Below are 20,575 nucleotides of genomic sequence, written 5' to 3'. Positions count from 1 at the left end.
TTGTGTTTCACTCCACTGGGGGCTGAGATGTAGCAGGGTGTTGTGTTTCACTCCACTGGGAGCTGAGATGTAGCAGGGTGTTGTGTTTCACTCCACTGGGAGCTGAGATGTAGCAGGGTGTTGCTAGGGGCTGAGATGTAGCAGGGTGTTGCGTTCCCTCCTCCAACGTACGTAACAACGTCCAAAACCTCCTGAAGTGGTCAGCCAGATCGGAACACAGTCAGACCACAAAACCATTCGTTTAGACCCGTCTTTTCAATGTGATCCTTGTGTTCTGATAGCAGAAGTCACATCTAAGTGTCAAGTCTAGACACAATCATACGTGGAATGCAGTGGAGGCTGCTGAGGGGAGGATGGCTCATACTAATGGCTGGGATGGAGCAAATGGAATGGCATCAAACACTTGGAAACCATGTATTTGATATCATTCCGCTCCAGCCGTTACCAGGAGCCTGTCCTCCCCAATTCAGGTGCCACCAACCTCCTGTGATGGAATGGCTGGGAGTCCCTGAGGTGAGGTCTGAAAACCACTCGTCTAAAAGACCGAACTGATTCTACGCTTTGCGAATAAGTCGGGGCCTGTTGACTTTTCTGTGTTTTTAATAATATTTCCACACAAACCATGTTTCACTTGGAGGATGAAGTAACACTGAAATTGTAAAAATGATGATAAAGCCCTTTTAGTGTAAAAGCTTGTCAATTTAAACGCTTGGATTGTTTTTGCATGTTCAGGTGGGATGGAGTTTTTGGCCATCAGCATGACATCACAATCTGATCTGATTATTCTGACCTATGACCAGTCATCTCTTATTTGCATATGTATCCTCCTCCTTTGAAGGACACGCCCACACGATCAGACTCAGCATTCCCCTAGCAAGAGGAGGCTCGGGGGGAAATAAATAATAAAATATATTTGGAGTTATTTTCCAGAAATGAACCGTGATTTATTAAACCTACTGTGATTTTAAATATTAAATTAAAAAGACTGCACAGGGCTTTAATTGTTGAAACGTGTTGAATCATCTTTGTGTTAAATCAGTGTTGAATTGTCTTTGTGATAAATCAGTGTTGAATTGTCTTTGTGATAAATCAGTGTTGAATTGTCTTTGTGTTAAATCAGTGTTGAATTGTCTGTGTTGAATTGTCTTTGTGATAAATCAGTGTTGAATTGTCTTTGTGTTAAATCAGTGTTGAATTGTCTTTGTGATAAATCAGTGTTGAATTGTCTTTGTGTTAAATCAGTGTTGAATTGTCTTTGTGATAAATCAGTGTTGAATTGTCTTTGTGATAAATCAGTGTTGAATTGTCTTTGTGATAAATCAGTGTTGAATTGTCTTTGTGTTAAATCAGTGTTGAATTGTCTTTGTGATAAATCAGTGTTGAATTGTCTTTGTGTTAAATCAGTGTTGAATTGTCTTTGTGTTAAATCAGTGTTGAATTGTCTTTGTGTTAAATCAGTGTTGCATTGTCTTTGTGTTAAATCAGTGTTGAATTGTCTTTGTGTTAAATCAGTGTTGAATTGTCTTTGTGTTAAATCAGTGTTGAATTGTCTTTGTGATAAATCAGTGTTGAATTGTCTTTGTGATAAATCAGTGTTGAATTGTCTTTGTGTTAAATCAGTGTTGAATTGTCTTTGTGTTAAATCAGTGTTGAATTGTCTTTGTGTTAAATCAGTGTTGAATTGTCTTTGTGTTAAATCAGTGTTGAATTGTCTTTGTGTTAAATCAGTGTTGAATTGTCTTTGTGATAAATCAGTGTTGAATTGTCTTTGTGTTAAATCAGTGTTGAATTGTCTTTGTGTTAAATCAGTGTTGAATTGTCTTTGTGTTAAATCAGTGTTGAATTGTCTTTGTGTTAAATCAGTGTTGAATAGTCTTTGTGTTAAATCAGTGTTGAATTGTCTTTGTGTTAAATCAGTGTTGAATTGTCTTTGTGTTAAATCAGTGTTGAATTGTCTTTGTGTTAAATCAGTGTTGAATTGTCTTTGTGTTAAATCAGTGTTGAATTGTCTTTGTGTTAAATCAGTGTTGAATTGTCTTTGTGTTAAATCAGTGTTGAATTGTCTTTGTGTTAAATCAGTGTTGAATTGTCTTTGTGTTAAATCAGTGTTGAATTGTCTGTGTTGAATTGTCTTTGTGTTAAATCAGTGTTGAATTGTCTTTGTGTTAAATCAGTGTTGAATCATCTTTGTGTTAAATCAGTGTTGAATTGTCTTTGTGTTAAATCAGTGTTGAATCATCTTTGTGTTAAATCAGTGTTGAATTGTCTGTGTTAAATCAGTGTTGAATCATCTTTGTGTTAAATCAGTGTTGAATTGTCTGTGTTAAATCAGTGTTGAATTGTCTTTGTTAAATCAGTGTTGAATTGTCTTTGTGTTAAATCAGTGTTGAATCATCTTTGTGTTAAATCAGTGTTGAATTGTCTGTGTTAAATCAGTGTTGAATTGTCTTTGTTAAATCAGTGTTGAATTGTCTGTGTTAAATCAGTGTTGAATCATCTTTGTGTTAAATCAGTGTTGAATTGTCTGTGTTAAATCAGTGTTGAATTGTCTTTGTTAAATCAGTGTTGAATTGTCTTTGTGTTAAATCAGTGTTGAATTGTCTGTGTTAAATCAGTGTTGAATTGTCTTTGTTAAATCAGTGTTGAATTGTCTTTGTGTTAAATCAGTGTTGAATCATCTTTGTGTTAAATCAGTGTTGAATCATCTTTGTGTTAAATCAGTGTTGAATTGTCTTTTTTAATCCTCTTTTTTTTTTTTAAAGGTATGTTTTGTTGTTCTCGGTTTAGGATACTCAATTTATTTATTAATGTCGTCCTTCCTTCCTCCATTCAAGGTCCTTGTCCCCTCCAAGCGATTCTGGTCCAAACTGGCTCCTAGTCAGGCCTACTGGAACCGCCAGCAACAGAGACTGGACCTCCAACACAACCCCATCCTCGCCTCCTCCAATAGTAACAACACTAGCGATGATGATGATGATGTCAGACCTGTCCCTGATTGGCTCAACGACACGGGGCTGAACCCTGACCCCTGCCAACCGGACTACAGAGTCACCACTCACGTGAAAGACTACAATTCCCTACCTCCTCGTTTTAAAGACTTCCTGCTCTACATGCGCTGTCGGTCGTACCCTCTAGTGGTGGACCAGCCTCACGTCTGCCAAAAGACCCGGAGAGGGGAGCCGCCCTTCCTCCTACTGGCCGTCAAATCCCTCGCTCCTCACTTTGACCGCCGCCAGGCCATCCGCCAGTCGTGGGGTCAAGCCGGCGTCCTCGCCAACCGGACGGTTGTCACGGTGTTCCTGCTCGGCAACACCACGGCCGTGGACCACCACCCAGATCTGTCGGAGATGCTGCGCTATGAGAACACTCACCACCGCGACATCCTGCAGGTATCAAGAGAATACACGTTAATGTCCTCAGGGTGTCAATAATAGACACGTTAATGTCCTCTAGGTGTCAATAATAGACACGTTAATGTCCTCGGGGTGTCAATAATAGACACGTTAATGTCCTCAGGGTGTCAATAATAGACACGTTAATGTCCTCTAGGTGTCAATAATAGACACGTTAATGTCCTCGGGGTGTCAATAATAGACACGTTAATGTCCTCGGGGTGTCAATAATAGACACGTTAATGTCCTCGGGGTGTCAATAATAGACACGTTAATATACATGTCAAAAGTTTGGGAACACCTACTCATTCCAGGGTTTTTATTTACTTTTCCTATTTTCTACATTGTAGAATAATATTGACGACATCAAAACTATGAAATAACACATATGGAATCATGTAGTAACCAAAAAAGTGTTTAACATCTCAAAATATATTTGAGATTCTTCAAAGAAGCCACCCTTTGCCTTGATGACAGCTTTGCACACTCTTGGGATTCTCTCAACCAGTTTCATGAGGTAGCCACCTGGAATGCATTTCAATTAACAGGTGTGCTTGATCAAATTTAAATTGTGCCATTTATTTCCCAGGGCAGTGTGACTAAAAAGACAACGGAGGCTTTAGTTTTTCTTCAGCCTTTTTTATTATATATATATATATATTATATATTTTTATTTTAAAGAGGACTGAGATTGGTTATTTTAAAGAGGACTGAGATTGGTTATTTTAAAGAGGACTGAGATTGGTTATTTTAAAGAGGACTGAGATTGGTTATTTTAAAGAGGACTGAGATTGGTTATTTTAAAGGGGACTTTATGGGAAAACACCCTAAAATGTTGGGAGGGGGTGGGGGTTATAAGCTGACATAGAATTGTTTTAAGTTGGTCAAACCGTGGATCATTTAGCTATTAGTTTTTTTTATTTTAGGACCCCTTTAGGTTCTAAAAATATATATATTTTAAAAATGATTTGATAACATATTGAATTTGTCCTTTTACTACGAAATCCTATAACACATTCATAAATGCCAGAGAAGACGGTCAAAGAACAAATCATAACGAACACGGTTTTGAAGTGTCAGTCCCATATCAAGGAGCTATAAGACGGCTCAGGAAATGATGTTATCTTTTTACATTTTTAACCCCAGATCTCTACCTGAAACGGGTAGATGGGGGTTTATGTTATTATGTTACTTAGATTGACACACCGGTTCATCAATCGACAAGGGGGGTGTTTTTAAATATAATATCGTATTTGTGTGGTGATGTTGTATGGTGTCTTTTGAACTCACTGAGTGGTCCACAATGTTGGTTTTGATCTGTAATACAGTTGGAAGTCAGATGTTTACATACACCTTGGCCAAATACATTTAAACTCAGTTTTTCACAATTCCTGACATTTAATCATGGTAAAAATGCTCTGTCTAAGGTCAGTTAGGATCACCACTTTATTTTAAGAATGTTAAATGTCAGAATAATAGTAGAGTGAATTATTTATTTCAGCTTTTATTTCTTTCATCACATTCCCAGTGGGTCAGAAGTTTACATACATGCAATTAGTTGGTAGCGTTGCCTTTTTAATTTGTTTAACTTGGGTCGAACGCTTCGGGGAGCCTTCCACACGCTTCCCACAATAAGTTGGGTGAATGTTGGCCCATTCCTCCTGACAGAGCTGGTGTAACTGAGTCAGGTTTGTAGGCCTCTTTGGTCGCACATGGTTTTTCAGTTCTGCCCACAATTTTTTTGTTTCATCAGACCAGAGGACATTTCTCCAAAAAAGTACGATCTTTGTCCCCATGTGCAGTTGCAAACCGTAGTCTGGCTTTTTTATGGCGGTTTTGGAGCAGTGGCTTCTTCCTTGCGGAGTGTCCTTTCAGGTTGTGTCGATATAGGACAGTTCTTTGCTGTTCTGTGATTGATTTGCACTTTTCGCACCTAAGTACGTTCATCTCTAGGAGACAGAACACGTCTCCTTCCTGAGCGGTATGACGGCTGCGTGGTCCCATGGTGTTGATACTTGCGTACTATTGTTTGTACAGATGAACGTGGTACCTTCAGGCATTTGGAAATTGATCCCAAGGATGAACCAGACTTGTGGAGGTCTACAATTTTTTTTCTGAGGTCTTGGCTGATTTCAGGTACACCTTTCAATTGACTCAAATTGTGTCAATTCGCTTATCAGAAGCTTCTAAAGCCATGACATAATTTTCTGGAATTTTCCGAGCTGTTTAAAGGCACAGTCAACTTAGTGTATGCTTGACCTACTGGAGTTGTGATACAGTGAAATAATCTGTCTGTAAACAATTGTTGTAAAAATTACTTGTCATGCACAATGTAATGTCCTAAACGCCAAAACTATATTTTGTTAACAAGAAATTTGAAAAACTCCAACCTAAGTGTATGTGAAATTCTGACTTCAACTGTATGTCTTGTCCAATGTTGCAGTATTGGTGTGACACAGAGATACTCAGACTCTTAGTATGCTGACATATAAAATGGGATAAACAGTGGAATAATGAACAAAATACTCAAATCTATATGTAGTATTTTTTTGTTGTATAATAATAGTTTTAACTCTACCCCCAGTGGGACTACCGGGACTCGTTCTTCAACCTGACCGTCAAGGAGGTGCTCTTCCTGGACTGGATGACCACACGCTGCCCTGGAGCTCAGTTCGTCTTTAAAGGGGACGATGACGTCTTTGTCAATACGTTGAGGATCCTGGCCTTCCTCAAGGGCCTCTCGGGGCCCCGGGCAAGGGACCTGTTTGTAGGGGATGTGATCACCAACGCGGGGCCAAACAGGGATAAAAAGGTCAAGTACTTCATCCCAGAGAGTTTGTTCGTTGGCAAGTACCCGCCATACGCGGGCGGAGGGGGGTATCTGTACTCCGGGGACCTGGCCAGACGGCTGCACGGAGCCTCGCAGCACGTACCTCTCTACCCCATCGACGACGTTTACACAGGGATGTGTCTGAGGAAGCTGGGGCTGGGGCCGGAGAAACACAAAGGCTTCAAGACGTTTGACATTGAGGAGAAGTACAGGAGGAACCCGTGTGCCTATAAGGGTCTGATGCTGGTACACAGCCGGACACCGCAGGAGATGATCCAGATCTGGGCCTGGCTCAATGACCCCAACTTGACCTGTCAGTAACTTCCCAGCCTGTCTCCATTTTGACTTCAGAAACCGGGGACAACAGGTGTCGGTGGCCATTTTGACTTCAGAAACCGGGGACAACAGGTGTCGGTGGCCATTTTTTATTTGAGCTGTCAGTAACCAGGGAAGACTTAAACTGTCGGTAACTGCCTGGACCAGACACCACGACAGGCGGCCATTTTGTTATGCTGGTTGTTATAGTAACTCTGTGAGAGGTCAGTGGCCACTGTTTTGTGACACTTGGTAGGGTTGTTACATTCTAAAGGTCAGACACAATTTTGAGACTTTTTTTTATTTAATTTTTTTAGGGAAGGATTATTACTCTTGGAGGATCAGTCGAACATTGGCAGCTTTAATGTTGTTATTATCATGTTTGTTGATGCTAGTTAACCGTCTTCAAAGTTGAATCTTGGATGAACATTTCAGGTTTTGAATCCCAAGATAAAGAGGGCGTGACTGTGATGGCGGTACGATGGCAGACCAACGTGTCTCTGAGCTGTCTAAATGGTCGTCATGGCGTTATGATGGTCAACGTGTCTCTGAGCTTTCTAAATGGTCGTCATGGCGTTATGATGGTCAACGTGTCTGAGCTTTCTAAATGGTCGTCATGGTGTTATGATGGTCAACGTGTCTCTGAGCTTTCTAAATGGTCGTCATGGCGTTATGATGGTCAACGTGTCTCTGAGCTTTCTAAATGGTCGTCATGGTGTTATGATGGTCAACGTGTCTCTGAGCTTTCTAAATGGTCGTCATGGCATTATGATGGTCAACGTGTCTGAGCTTTCTAAATGGTCGTCATGGCGTTATGATGGTCAACGTGTCTCTGAGCTGTCTAAATGGTCGTCATGGTGTAATGATGGTCAACATGTCTGAGCTTTCTAAATGGTCGTCATGGCGTTATGATGGTCAACGTGTCTGAGCTTTCAAAATGGTCGTCATGGCGTTATGATGGTCAACATGTCTCTGAGCTTTCTAAATGGTCGTCATGGCGTTATGATGGTCACCGTGTCTCTGAGCTTTCTAAATGGTCGTCATGGCGTTATGATGGTCAAGTCTGATGGATCTTTCATGATTCCCCGCTGTGTGTCTGACAGCACAAAGAGTCTGTACCATGTTGTATTATGAGGAGTTGGAGACAGAGGAGTCTGATCCCAGATCTGTTTTGGTCTGAAAATGACCGTAAGAGTTGGCACAAGACTGATCTGGAACCAGGCTAATGGATGAGTGCTCAGCTGGTCTGGGCCGTGCTAGATAAAGATGTTTGGTCGTTCCACGAAATGAGTCCCTCTTGGAGAATGTAACTTGGAGAAAATAAATCTAATAAAAAAAGATCACATGTTCAACTTTAAAAACAGACACGTTTCCCAGTCTGAAGAGATCTGACTGATGGACCTTAATGATAACTCTTTAACACTGTGTGTCTGACTGCACAAAGAGCTTTCAGACACGTTTCCCAGTCTGAAGAGATCTGACTGATGGACCTTAATGATAACTCTTTATCACTGTGTGTCTGACTGCACAAAGAGCTTTCAGACACGTTTCCCAGTCTGAAGAGATCTGACTGATGGACCTTAATGATAACTCTTTAACACTGTGTGTCTGACTGCACAAAGAGCTTTCAGACACGTTTCCCAGTCTGAAGAGATCTGACTGATGGACCTTAATGATAACTCTTTAACACTGTGTGTCTGACTGCACAAAGAGCTTTCAGACACGTTTCCCAGTCTGAAGAGATCTGACTGATGGACCTTAATGATAACTCTTTAACACTGTGTGTCTGACTGCACAAAGAGCTTTCAGACACGTTTCCCAGTCTGAAGAGATCTGACTGATGGACCTTAATGATAACTCTTTAACACTGTGTGTCTGACTGCACAAAGAGCTTTCAGACACGTTTCCCAGTCTGAAGAGATCTGACTGATGGACCTTAATGATAACTCTTTAACACTGTGTGTCTGACTGCACAAAGAGCTTTCAGACACGTTTCCCAGTCTGAAGAGATCTGACTGATGGACCTTAATGATAACTCTTTAACACTGTGTGTCTGACTGCACAAAGAGCTTTCAGACACGTTTCCCAGTCTGAAGAGATCTGACTGATGGACCTTAATGATAACTCTTTATCACTGTGTGTCTGACTGCACAAAGAGCTTTCAGACACGTTTCCCAGTCTGAAGAGATCTGACTGATGGACCTTAATGATAACGCTTTAACACTGTGTCTGACTGCACAAAGAGCTTTCAGACACGTTTCCCAGTCTGAAGAGATCTGACTGATGGACCTTAATGATAACTCTTTATCACTGTGTGTCTGACTGCACAAAGAGCTTTCAGACACGTTTCCCAGTCTGAAGAGATCTGACTGATGGACCTTAATGATAACTCTTTAACACTGTGTCTGACTGCACAAAGAGCTTTCAGACACGTTTCCCAGTCTGAAGAGATCTGACTGATGGACCTTAATGATAACTCTTTAACACTGTGTGTCTGACTGCACAAAGAGCTTTCAGACACGTTTCCCAGTCTGAAGAGATCTGACTGATGGACCTTAATGATAACTCTTTAACACTGTGTGTCTGACTGCACAAAGAGCTTTCAGACACGTTTCCCAGTCTGAAGAGATCTGACTGATGGACCTTAATGATAACTCTTTAACACTGTGTGTCTGACTGCACAAAGAGCTTTCAGACACGTTTCCCAGTCTGAAGAGATCTGACTGATGGACCTTAATGATAACTCTTTAACACTGTGTGTCTGACTGCACAAAGAGCTTTCAGACACGTTTCCCAGTCTGAAGAGATCTGACTGATGGACCTTAATGATAACTCTTTAACACTGTGTCTGACTGCACAAAGAGCTTTCAGACACGTTTCCCAGTCTGAAGAGATCTGACTGATGGACCTTAATGATAACTCTTTAACACTGTGTGTCTGACTGCACAAAGAGCTTTCAGACACGTTTCCCAGTCTGAAGAGATCTGACTGATGGACCTTAATGATAACTCTTTAACACTGTGTGTCTGACTGCACAAAGAGCTTTCAGACACGTTTCCCAGTCTGAAGAGATCTGACTGATGGACCTTAATGATAACTCTTTAACACTGTGTGTCTGACTGCACAAAGAGCTTTCAGACACGTTTCCCAGTCTGAAGAGATCTGACTGATGGACCTTAATGATAACGCTTTAACACTGTGTCTGACTGCACAAAGAGCTTTCAGACACGTTTCCCAGTCTGAAGAGATCTGACTGATGGACCTTAATGATAACTCTTTATCACTGTGTGTCTGACTGCACAAAGAGCTTTCAGACACGTTTCCCAGTCTGAAGAGATCTGACTGATGGACCTTAATGATAACTCTTTAACACTGTGTGTCTGACTGCACAAAGAGCTTTCAGACACGTTTCCCAGTCTGAAGAGATCTGACTGATGGACCTTAATGATAACGCTTTAACACTGTGTCTGACTGCACAAAGAGCTTTCAGACACGTTTCCCAGTCTGAAGAGATCTGACTGATGGACCTTAATGATAACGCTTTAACACTGTGTCTGACTGCACAAAGAGCTTTCAGACACGTTTCCCAGTCTGAAGAGATCTGACTGATGGACCTTAATGATAACTCTTTAACACTGTGTGTCTGACTGCACAAAGAGCTTTCAGACACGTTTCCCAGTCTGAAGAGATCTGACTGATGGACCTTAATGATAACTCTTTAACACTGTGTGTCTGACTGCACAAAGAGCTTTCAGACACGTTTCCCAGTCTGAAGAGATCTGACTGATGGACCTTAATGATAACGCTTTATCACTGTGTGTCTGACTGCACAAAGAGCTTTCAGACACGTTTCCCAGTCTGAAGAGATCTGACTGATGGACCTTAATGATAACTCTTTAACACTGTGTGTCTGACTGCACAAAGAGCTTTCAGACACGTTTCCCAGTCTGAAGAGATCTGACTGATGGACCTTAATGATAACTCTTTAACACTGTGTGTCTGACTGCACAAAAAGCTTTCAAAATGCTGTAAAACACTGACTCTAGTAAGTGCCAAGTACTGTAACAGGGTTGACTGTAACAGGGTTGACTGTAACAGGGTTGACTGTAACAGGGTTGAAGAGTTCATGTTAAATCAGCCATAAATCTCTTTGTGCCGGGGGGGGGGTAATGGAAGCTTGTTGTGTGCAACAGGGAGGGGCAATTGAAGGCAAGCTTCTTTTTTTAAATATATATATTTCTGGGTAACCTGTAACGTGTTCTGCTCAACCCGCCTCAGGTTTCCACCACAAAACATCAGAAAATGCACAAAAAGAGCAGAACCAGCTCACCTGCTTTACACTGATTTGACTGTTCGATGTTCAATGTTGCTTTTGGAAAAAAAATAACATTTAAGAAGGAATAGTTTCACCTTATTTAAACGAGGGTTCAGTTCATGTAACAGGGTTCACCTTAAAATCAGGGACAGGTTGTTGTTGTTTTTTTTACCTTTAAAATAATTCACTAACCACATTAAATGAATTAATCTCTAGAAAATAACCAGGTCTTTACAATGTTGGTGAAAACCTTTGGGGTTGAAGTGTCCGGCAACAGTTGCTACATCCAGTTTGGATTCTTGAAGAATGTAACTGATAAATACCTCCCATGAGCTCAACTGTCACCACATCAGTCCTTCCATCCATAGCCCTGTCTGGTTCTTCAGCCCAGTCCCTCAGCTTTTTACCAAAACAGGGGCGGGGAGTTCATTTATAGTTTTTTTTTTTTACTGCTGATTGCAGCTTTAAGTGGGTTCAAATCTTGCCAAAATACTGACTTTATGTCACTGTAGCAAGTCTTTTCATATTAAAAGTCAGATTCTGTGGTCTATATTAAAGGGCCTGTTAAAATACAGTATTGGTGCACAGTTGTAACTTAAATATCGAAGGGAAGCAGAAGAAACGTTTGTGGAACAGCTCTGTTCAGCGTTGCTTCAGGGCCTCCTTGTGAGCCTGACATCTTCATTAACAAAGAAACCGTCACGCTGAAATGGCTGCTTATAGCATATTTTCACAAAGACAACTATCATTTTCATATCGAACACCCTCCCCTCCACAAACTATAACAAAGATAAAGCTCGAACCGTAACCAAGGCGATTGGCTAGTGGGTCATTCATGTTCTGCAATGGTGTTCACTGCCCGTTTGCGAGCAGATCAGAGAAATACTGTTTTATTTATCCACAATCATTACTGTTCTTGTCAGATGGTAAAAAAAAACATGTCAAAGGTCAAATCCAGAATATTCTATTCCACCGCTGCCTTAACGGTTTATAGGAAGACGGGTGGAAGACGCTGTAAGATTTACTTCAGTTTATGTCAGAGAATTTCCATTATTGAAATGTTGATGTAACTAACATTTTGATCTCCTCACAGTGATCTGCATCTAGGACGATCTAGTCGAAAGAGCTGTATGTTTTATAAGGTGCTTATTTATCAACTAATGTGTTCATCAACTGTCTGCACAACTTCTTATTGGGTGACAATTATAGTACATTTTTGTTTTTGTGTATTTTACTGTTGAAAGAAATGGATGTTGAATAAGTTACGTATATATACACTGTGCCCAGGTCAGGAATGACTCGCGTCAATTAATATATCTATATGATGTACGTAGAGGGGCGTTGTGACAGGAAGACAGGCTGTACGTAGAGGGGCGTTGTGACAGGAAGACAGGCTGTACGTAGAGGGGCGTTGTGACAGGAAGACAGGCTGTACGTAGAGGGGCGTTGTGACAGGAAGACAGGCTGTACGTAGAGGGGCGTTGTGACAGGAAGACAGGCTGTACGTAGAGGGGCGTTGTGACAGGAAGACAGGCTGTACGTAGAGGGGCGTTGTGACAGGAAGACAGGCTGTACGTAGAGGGGCGTTGTGACAGGAAGACAGGCTGTACGTAGAGGGGCGTTGTGACAGGAAGACAGGCTGTACGTAGAGGGGCGTTGTGACAGGAAGACAGGCTGTACGTAGAGGGGCGTTGTGACAGGAAGACAGGCTGTACGTAGAGGGGCGTTGTGACAGGAAGACAGGCTGTACGTAGAGGGGCGTTGTGACAGGAAGACAGGCTGTACGTAGAGGGGCGTTGTGACAGGAAGACAGGCTGTACGTAGAGGGGTGTTGTGACAGGAAGACAGGCTGTACGTAGAGGGGCGTTGTGACAGGAAGACAGGCTGTACGTAGAGGGGCGTTGTGACAGGAAGACAGGCTGTACGTAGAGGGGTGTTGTGACAGGAAGACGGGTTGTACGTAGAGGGGCGTTGTGACAGGAAGACAGGCTGTACGTAGAGGGGCGTTGTGACAGGAAGACAGGCTGTACGTAGAGGGGCGTTGTGACAGGAAGACAGGCTGTACGTAGAGGGGCGTTGTGACAGGAAGACAGGCTGTACGTAGAGGGGCGTTGTGACAGGAAGACAGGCTGTACGTTGAGGGGCGTTGTGACAGGAAGACAGGCTGTACGTAGAGGGGCGTTGTGACAGGAAGACAGGCTGTACGTAGAGGGGCGTTGTGACAGGAAGACAGGCTGTACGTAGAGGGGCGTTGTGACAGGATGTACGTAGAGGGGCGTTGTGCCGGGAAGACAGGCTGTATGTAGAGGGGCGTTGTGCCGGGAAGACAGGCTTTACGTAGAGGGGCGTTGTGACGGGAAGACAGGCTGTACATAGAGGGGTGTTGTGACAGGAAGACAGGCTGTACGTAGAGGGGCAGGAAAACGGGTCATTGGCTCTGTCTTAATAATAATATTTGTAACATGCAAATACACATATGAGCCTCATTCAGTCTGCAGTAAAAAACGTTATGGAGGGTTGCAGACATACATATCATGAATAGAGCTTTGTGCTTCCTCATCCTGCAGGTCAGAGAGGCATGTTAGTTCTACAAAAAATATATATCTGAACATTCCACAACAGTGTGCTCTGCTGAACGCAGCTCTGTTGTTTACAAATCATCTGCCACATTGATAATGATCCATTCCCCCTGGGGGGTGGGGGGCGCGTTCAGCAAGACACAATGTTTGGGAACGTTCAGATAGAAATATGCTCTGTAGAACAAACATGCCTCTCTGTCCTGTAGAATAAGGAATCATGTTGGCTCTATTTCTGGTGTTTCTATCTGCAACGTTTTGGCTGCTGAACGTGGCCCTGGGGTTCTATTGTAGTAACCAGGAAGTGGGCAGGAAACAGTGAGGGCAGGGCCGCTGCTTCAAAGAGGGCAGAAGTCTGTCTCCAAAGACCTCTCTGTTAGACTGTCTAATGTGTACAATAAAAGAGTTGGTGGTGTTTTTATTGAAAACAGTGAATCTGATCAACTGTTTTATGTTCACAGTTTGCAGCAAAACAAATCTTAACCCCGATTTCATTGCAACCCCGTAGAGACACGCCTCCATAATTCTGCTGGAACCAATGAAATGACTCCCCTGTTTGCCTGGGTCAGTGTACAGGGCCGTATTCCTCTAGTCCCCCTGAAGACAGACATCCTGTTGAATTCTTCCTTCAGTCCTTTCTTGGTGATTTATATCTGGTCTGTCGTGTGGTTTTTTTCTCTCCATCACATCTCTGTCAACAGACCCTGTCAAATCAGAACTATTAGGTAGGAAGGAAGGAAGGAAGGAAGGAAGGAAGGAAGGAAGGAAGGAAGGAAGGAAGGAAGGAAGGAAGGGAGGGTTTTGAGGCATTTGTAGAAAATATAACCGGGCTGAAGACCTGGTACAGCCTAATGGTGCTGAGTGTTCTCTGAACTGTACTGGTCCAATAACAACTTTTGGAACGTAAACCTAAATTGTTCAAAGCTATTTTCAATATTGTACCCTAATGAACACGCCTCAGAAGTGTAAGCTAAGAAGCTCACAAATGAGTTTTTCCTAGGAGATTTTGGGGCGTGATACTAGTTATCCCAGCCATAAAGTCGTTAACCCTGTCCATTTCTTCAATTCATCTTCTTAAAATGTTATTTTAAACCTTCACCACACTGCTACTCTTATGCCTAACCGTAACCACACTGCTAACCTTATGCCTAACCTTAAATTAACACCAAAAATAAAAATGTTGTTTTGATGAATTTTTACGATCTAGACAATTGACTTTGTGACTCCGTAAAAATCTCCTAGGAAAAACAAATATGCAAGCAGCTCTCACGTCCTGTGAGGGACATCTGAATTCCTGTTTCCCCGGCGTTCATTGGGACTTACTGTAGCTCTCAGCACCAGTCAAACCAAAAACAGTGACAGGATGTCGTCCACGCATGTCCTGTCAGGTGGTTAGAGTAGGGTGGAGAATGTTTACATGTGTAAATGTATACATCATGTATATTATTTATAATCCTGATTTAAGTCTGCTATGCCCGGTATGATTCGAGCTACTGCATTAGACTTTCAGTATATCACATTGTTATTTATCTGACTGAGGCTGAAATTCAGGCACTTGGTGACTTCCTGTTAATATCTCTTCTGTTATGTCTAATATCGCCTCTGTTTCTCGTCTCGCGTCTCTTTGGTCACTTGTCCGGTTTTTCCAAGGCCTTGATGAAAATAAAAGAGAGCCGCACACTCTAGGAGCTCAGATGCAAAAATGTAATATCAGCCAAGCTGTCTTAATCACGGTGATGAAAGATGAACATTAATTCAATCTCCTCATTTCTGTTTGAATGTAAAATATTCCTCTATTGCGACACAACTGAACAAAAAATATAAACGCAACATGTAAACACAAAAATACGTTAGGCGGCTTATGGTAGAGATATTAACATTCAATTCTCGGGCAACAGCTGTGGTGGACGTTCCTGCAGTCACCATGCCAATTGCACGCTCTCTCATAACTTGAGACATCTGTGGCATTGTGTTGTGTGACAAAACCGCACATTTTAGAGTAGCCTTTTTATTGTCCCCAGCACAAGGTGCACATGTGTAATGATCATGCTGATTAATCAGCTTCTTGATATGCCACACCTGCCAGCTGGATGGATTACCTTGGCAAAGGACAAATGCTCACTAACAGGGATGTAAACGAATTTGTGCACAAAATGAGAGAAATAAGCTTTTTGTGCGTATGGCAAATTTCAGGGATCTTTAATTTCAGCTCATGAAACATGGCACCAATACTTTACATGTTGCCTTTATATTTTTGTTCAGTATACATATTGGTACACTCTACATATCTAGAGTCTATTTCCATGGTCCAAACCCTGGATTCCCTTGGTTATGAAACATCACAAAATCATCAATCCCATTATTGTTGATGTCCTCTCTCCTGACCATAACATTCCTGTAATCTGTTGGAATTGTGTATGACTTTAGTGTTGCAAAATTCCAGTAACTTTTTTTCCCAAATTCCCATATTCTCTAGAAATCCAGGTTGGAGGGAACAAGGAAGAAATCTAGCATCTTCCAACCAGGATTCCTGGAAAACCCGGGAATATGGGGAAAGTTACCCGGGAATATGGGGAAAGTTCCCCGAAATGTTTATTTTTATTATAAAACATGTTTTGCAACACGACAAGACTTGATTTGGACGCATTCTGCACAGTGGATATATCTATATATTTATATACCAACACATGCGTTTGGTTTCTCGTTACCCATTTAAGTCTGTTTCATTTGTTTTGTTTTTCACCTGTGGTTTCTCAGAGCCGTGCCATGTGTGGTTCTTTTGCTATGACTAGATTATTATTATTTCCAATAAAGAATATTTTGCTGTTTTTGTAGATGGTGTTGGATAATGGTGTTATAGAAGAAATGCTATCCCTGTTTTTTAGAAGATTTGTACAAACTTATAATAGCCCAGATGTTCTGTTTGTATCTTTTTAAACTACTGTAGCCGACGGGAAAGCTTCTAGTTATTTGAATTCTATATTCAACCACTGAACAAGATAAGCAGCAGCTGAGTGATGTTTGTAAACTACTTTCAGGCTGGTAAAGCTACTTCTAGTTATTTTAATTCTATATTCAACCACTGAAGAAGATAAGCTGAGTGATGTTTGTAAACTACTTTCAGGCTGGTAAAGCTACTTCTAGTTATTTTAATTCTATATTCAACCACTGAACAAGATAAGCAGCAGCTGAGTGATGTTTGTAAACTACTTTCAGGCTGGTAAAGCTTCTTCTAGTTATTTTAATTCTATATTCAACCACTGAAGAAGATAAGCAGCAGCTGAGTGATGTTTGTAAACTACTTTCAGGCTGGTAGCAAGGCCCACACATTGAGATGACCCGAGGTAGAACAAAAATCAACTACGTTTCTCACATCTCTCATTTATTGGTTATGTAAAAATATTTAGAGGTTCAGTGGTTGTTGGTAGATCTAGTCTTTAGTGACCTCTGTAGGAAAGATGTGGTAGTGTATTTAGTGTGACTTCTTGGAAAGAGTGTATTTAGTGACCTCTATTGAAAAGATGTGGTAATGTATTTAGTGTGACTTGGAAAGATGTGGTTGTGTAGCCTTACTGTCCTCAGCACAAGGCGCACCTGTGTAATGATCATGCTGTTTTAATCAGCTTCGTGATATGCAGCACCTGTCAGGTCTCTTTTGGCCAGATAATCTAACAGGGATGTGCACAAAATGTGAGGAATAAGCTTTGGAATCTTTTTTTTCCAGCTCAAAAAAACATGGGACCAACACTTTACATGTTGTGTTTTATATTAAACAACTTATAATAAAACGAAATAAACAAAAGAAATTGGAAACTGTTTCCACTGGACAGTTCTCACCACCAGGGGGCAGAAGTGATGTGGATGTTAATTCACGTCAAGACTACAGAGGAACATCTGAGAAATCCTTTGGTTGTTCCCAAAACAGGTGGCAAGTTGATATGTCCCTAACATCCACATCAATACCATCTCACCCTGTTCCATCTAGATGATATGTCCCTAACATCAATACCATCTCACCCTGTTCCATCTAGATGATATGTCCCTAACATCCACATCAATACCATCTCACCCTGTTCCATCTAGATGATATGTCCCTAACATCCACATCAATACCATCTCACCCTGTTCCATCTAGATGATATGTCCCTAACATCCACATCAATACCATCTCACCCTGTTCCATCTAGATGATATGTCCCTAACATCCACATCAATACCATCTCACCCTGTTCCATCTAGATGATATGTCCCTAACATCCACATCAATACCATCTCACCCTGTTTCATCTAGATGATATGTCTCTAACATCCACATCAATACCATCTCACCCTGTTCCATCTAGATGATATGTCCCTAACATCAATACCATCTCACCCTGTTCCATCTAGATGATATGTCCCTAACATCCACATCAATACCATCTCACCCTGTTCCATCTAGATGATATGTCCCTAACATCCACATCAATACCATCTCACCCTGTTCCATCTAGATGATGTCACTTTGATGGCAACATGATGTCAGCTTGTAACATTACCACATAACAACAGGGTGATGAGAGTAGAGCTGCAGTTACCTTCCCTGGCAATGACTCTCACACACATATAAGTCCTTCATACACCTTCCTAACACCGTAGTTTAAGAAAATACACACACACCTCGTCATCAGCCTCACCCTCATCACATCATTTTGGGAGGAGGGAGGTGGTTGCCACGACGACCGTCTCTGAGGACACTGCTAATTCACCCTGGTTCAGATGATCGAGCCCCAGAGCGCTCTCTTCTTGCTCTCTCCCTGGAATGTCTAAACAGCTGGAGGATGAGATAAGAAGTGAATAAGCAACATGGATAAAGTATGTCAGAGAGGCAAAAACAAAGAAAATAAACAGACTGCTTAGTCCTGGTTGATCTGGGCTTCATTATCCAAGAGAACCACCGATCTCTCTTCTCAGAGCCCCATTTAGAAGCTGCTTAGTCCTGGTTGATCTGGGCTTCATTATCCAAGAGAACCACCGATCTTTCTTCTCAGAGCCCCATTTAGATACTGCTTAGTCCTGGTTGATCTGGGCTTCATTATCCAAGAGAACCACCGATCTCTCTTCTCAGAGCCCCATTTAGAAGCTGCTTAGTCCTGGTTGATCTGGGCTTCATTATCCAAGAGAACCACCGATCTCTCTTCTCAGAGCCCCATTTAGAAACTGCTTAGTCCTGGTTGATCTGGGCTTCATTATCCAAGAGAACCGCCGATCTCTCTTCTCAGAGCCCCATTTAGAAACTGCTTAGTCCTGGTTGATCTGGGCTTCATTATCCAAGAGAACCACCGATCTCTCTTCTCAGAGCCCCATTTAGAAGCTGCTTAGTCCTTGTTGATCTGGGCTTCATTATCCAAGAGAACCACCGATCTCTCTTCTCAGAGACCCATTTAGAAACTGCTTAGTCCTTGTTGATCTGGGCTTCATTATCCAAGAGAACCACCGATCTCTCTTCTCAGAGCCCCATTTAGAAACTGCTTAGTCCTTGTTGATCTGGGCTTCATTATCCAAGAGAACCACCGATCTCTCTTCTCAGAGCCCCATTTAGAAGCTGCTTAGTCCTGGTTGATCTGGGCTCCATTATCCAAGAGAACCACCGATCTCTCTTCTCAAAGGCCCATTTAGAAGCTGCTTAGTCCTGGTTGATCTGGGCTCCATTATCCAAGAGAACCACCGATCTCTCTTCTCAGAGCCCCATTTAGAAGCTGCTTAGTCCTGGTTGATCTGGGCTCCATTATCCAAGAGAACCACCGATCTCTCTTCTCAGAGCCCCATTTAGAAACTGCTTAGTCCTGGTTGATCTGGACTTCATTATCCAAGAGAACCGCCGATCTCTCTTCTCAGACCCCCATTTAGAAACTGCTTAGTCCTTGTTGATCTGGGCTTCATTATCCAAGAGAACCACCGATCTCTCTTCTCAGAGCCCCATTTAGATACTGCTTAGTCCTGGTTGATCTGGGCTTCATTATCCAAGAGAACCGCCGATCTCTCTTCTCAGACCCCCATTTAGAAACTGCTTAGTCCTTGTTGATCTGGGCTTCATTATCCAAGAGAACCACCGATCTCTCTTCTCAGAGCCCCATTTAGAAACTGCTTAGTCCTGGTTGATCTGGCCTTCATTATCCAAGAGAACCACCGATCTCTCTTCTCAGAGACCCATTTAGAAGCTGCTTAGTCCTTGTTGATCTGGGCTTCATTATCCAAGAGAACCACTGATCTCTCTTCTCAGAGCCCCATATTTTCCTTCCTTTCTTGGAAGTTGATGTGGCTGGAACTCAATCCAACGCACCATAACAATGTCTTAGTTTTCACTACTAGGACTACAGCCTGTGTGCAGAGACACACACACACACACACACACACACACACACACACAAACACACAACTGTCTAGGATTCCAACCTGCCTGCTGGCCCCTGTACTGGTAGAGAATGGGAGGGACCACAGAGTTATTCCGTCACTGTCTCGTATTCCACTGTCCTTTCCAACAGTCTTGTCTTTCTCTTTTTTATGTTCACAGTAAACTTGGTCCACTGCGAAGGCTTGGAATGTACTTTTGGCGCTGTGGCTGTAACTGACTGTCTGTCTGTAACTGACTGTCTAACTCTGTCTGTAACTCTGTGGCTGTAACTGTCTGTCTGTAACTCTGTCTGTAACTCTGTGGCTGTAACTGTCTGTCTGTAACTGTCTGTCTCTGTAACTGTCTGTAACTGTCTGTCTCTGTAACTCTGTCTGTAACTGTCTGTCTCTGTAACTCTGTCTGTAACTGTCTAACTGTCTGTGTGACTGTCTGCAACTGTCTGTAACTGTCTGTGTGACTGTCTGTGCACTTCCATGTGGAATTAGAGGGCCTCTCAGTCCCTCTCTTTCTCCCTCTTCCTTTATTTATGAAAGGAGGTCAAGTTATATACACAGGAAATGAGATGCTGATCCTGATGCTTCAGTGGGGCTTTCTCTCTTTTCTCTCTCCTCTTTCTCTCTCCTCTCTCTCTTTCTCCTCTCTCTTTCTCTCTCCTCTCTCTTTCTCCTCTCTCTCTTTTCTCTCTCCTCTTTCTCTCTCCTCTCTCTTTCTCTCTCCTCTTTCTCTCTCCTCTCTCTCTTTCTCCTCTCTCTC

At 42.2% G+C, this 20,575-nt stretch overlaps 1 protein-coding gene across 1 annotated transcript in view; it reads left to right on the top strand.

Moving 5' to 3' along the window:
• The window catches only part of b3gnt2b (UDP-GlcNAc:betaGal beta-1,3-N-acetylglucosaminyltransferase 2b), a 35,776-nt gene extending 27,878 nt beyond the window's left edge, over window positions 1-7,898 (top strand). The window contains exons 4-5 of the mRNA XM_090217693.1: window positions 2,835-3,389; window positions 5,977-7,898. Of these exons, the coding sequence (XP_090073819.1) occupies window positions 2,835-3,389; window positions 5,977-6,543 (1,122 nt within the window). The 3' untranslated portion in view covers window positions 6,544-7,898. The remainder of the gene's footprint in view (window positions 1-2,834; window positions 3,390-5,976) is intronic.
• The last annotated feature ends 12,677 nt before the right edge of the window (window positions 7,899-20,575 follow it).

This window comes from Oncorhynchus mykiss, chromosome 23 (genome assembly GCF_057628025.1).
Source record: "Oncorhynchus mykiss isolate SJ-2025 chromosome 23, ASM5762802v1, whole genome shotgun sequence".
NCBI classification, from domain to species: domain Eukaryota; kingdom Metazoa; phylum Chordata; class Actinopteri; order Salmoniformes; family Salmonidae; genus Oncorhynchus; species Oncorhynchus mykiss.
This window is presented reverse-complemented; position numbering and strand designations above follow the sequence as displayed.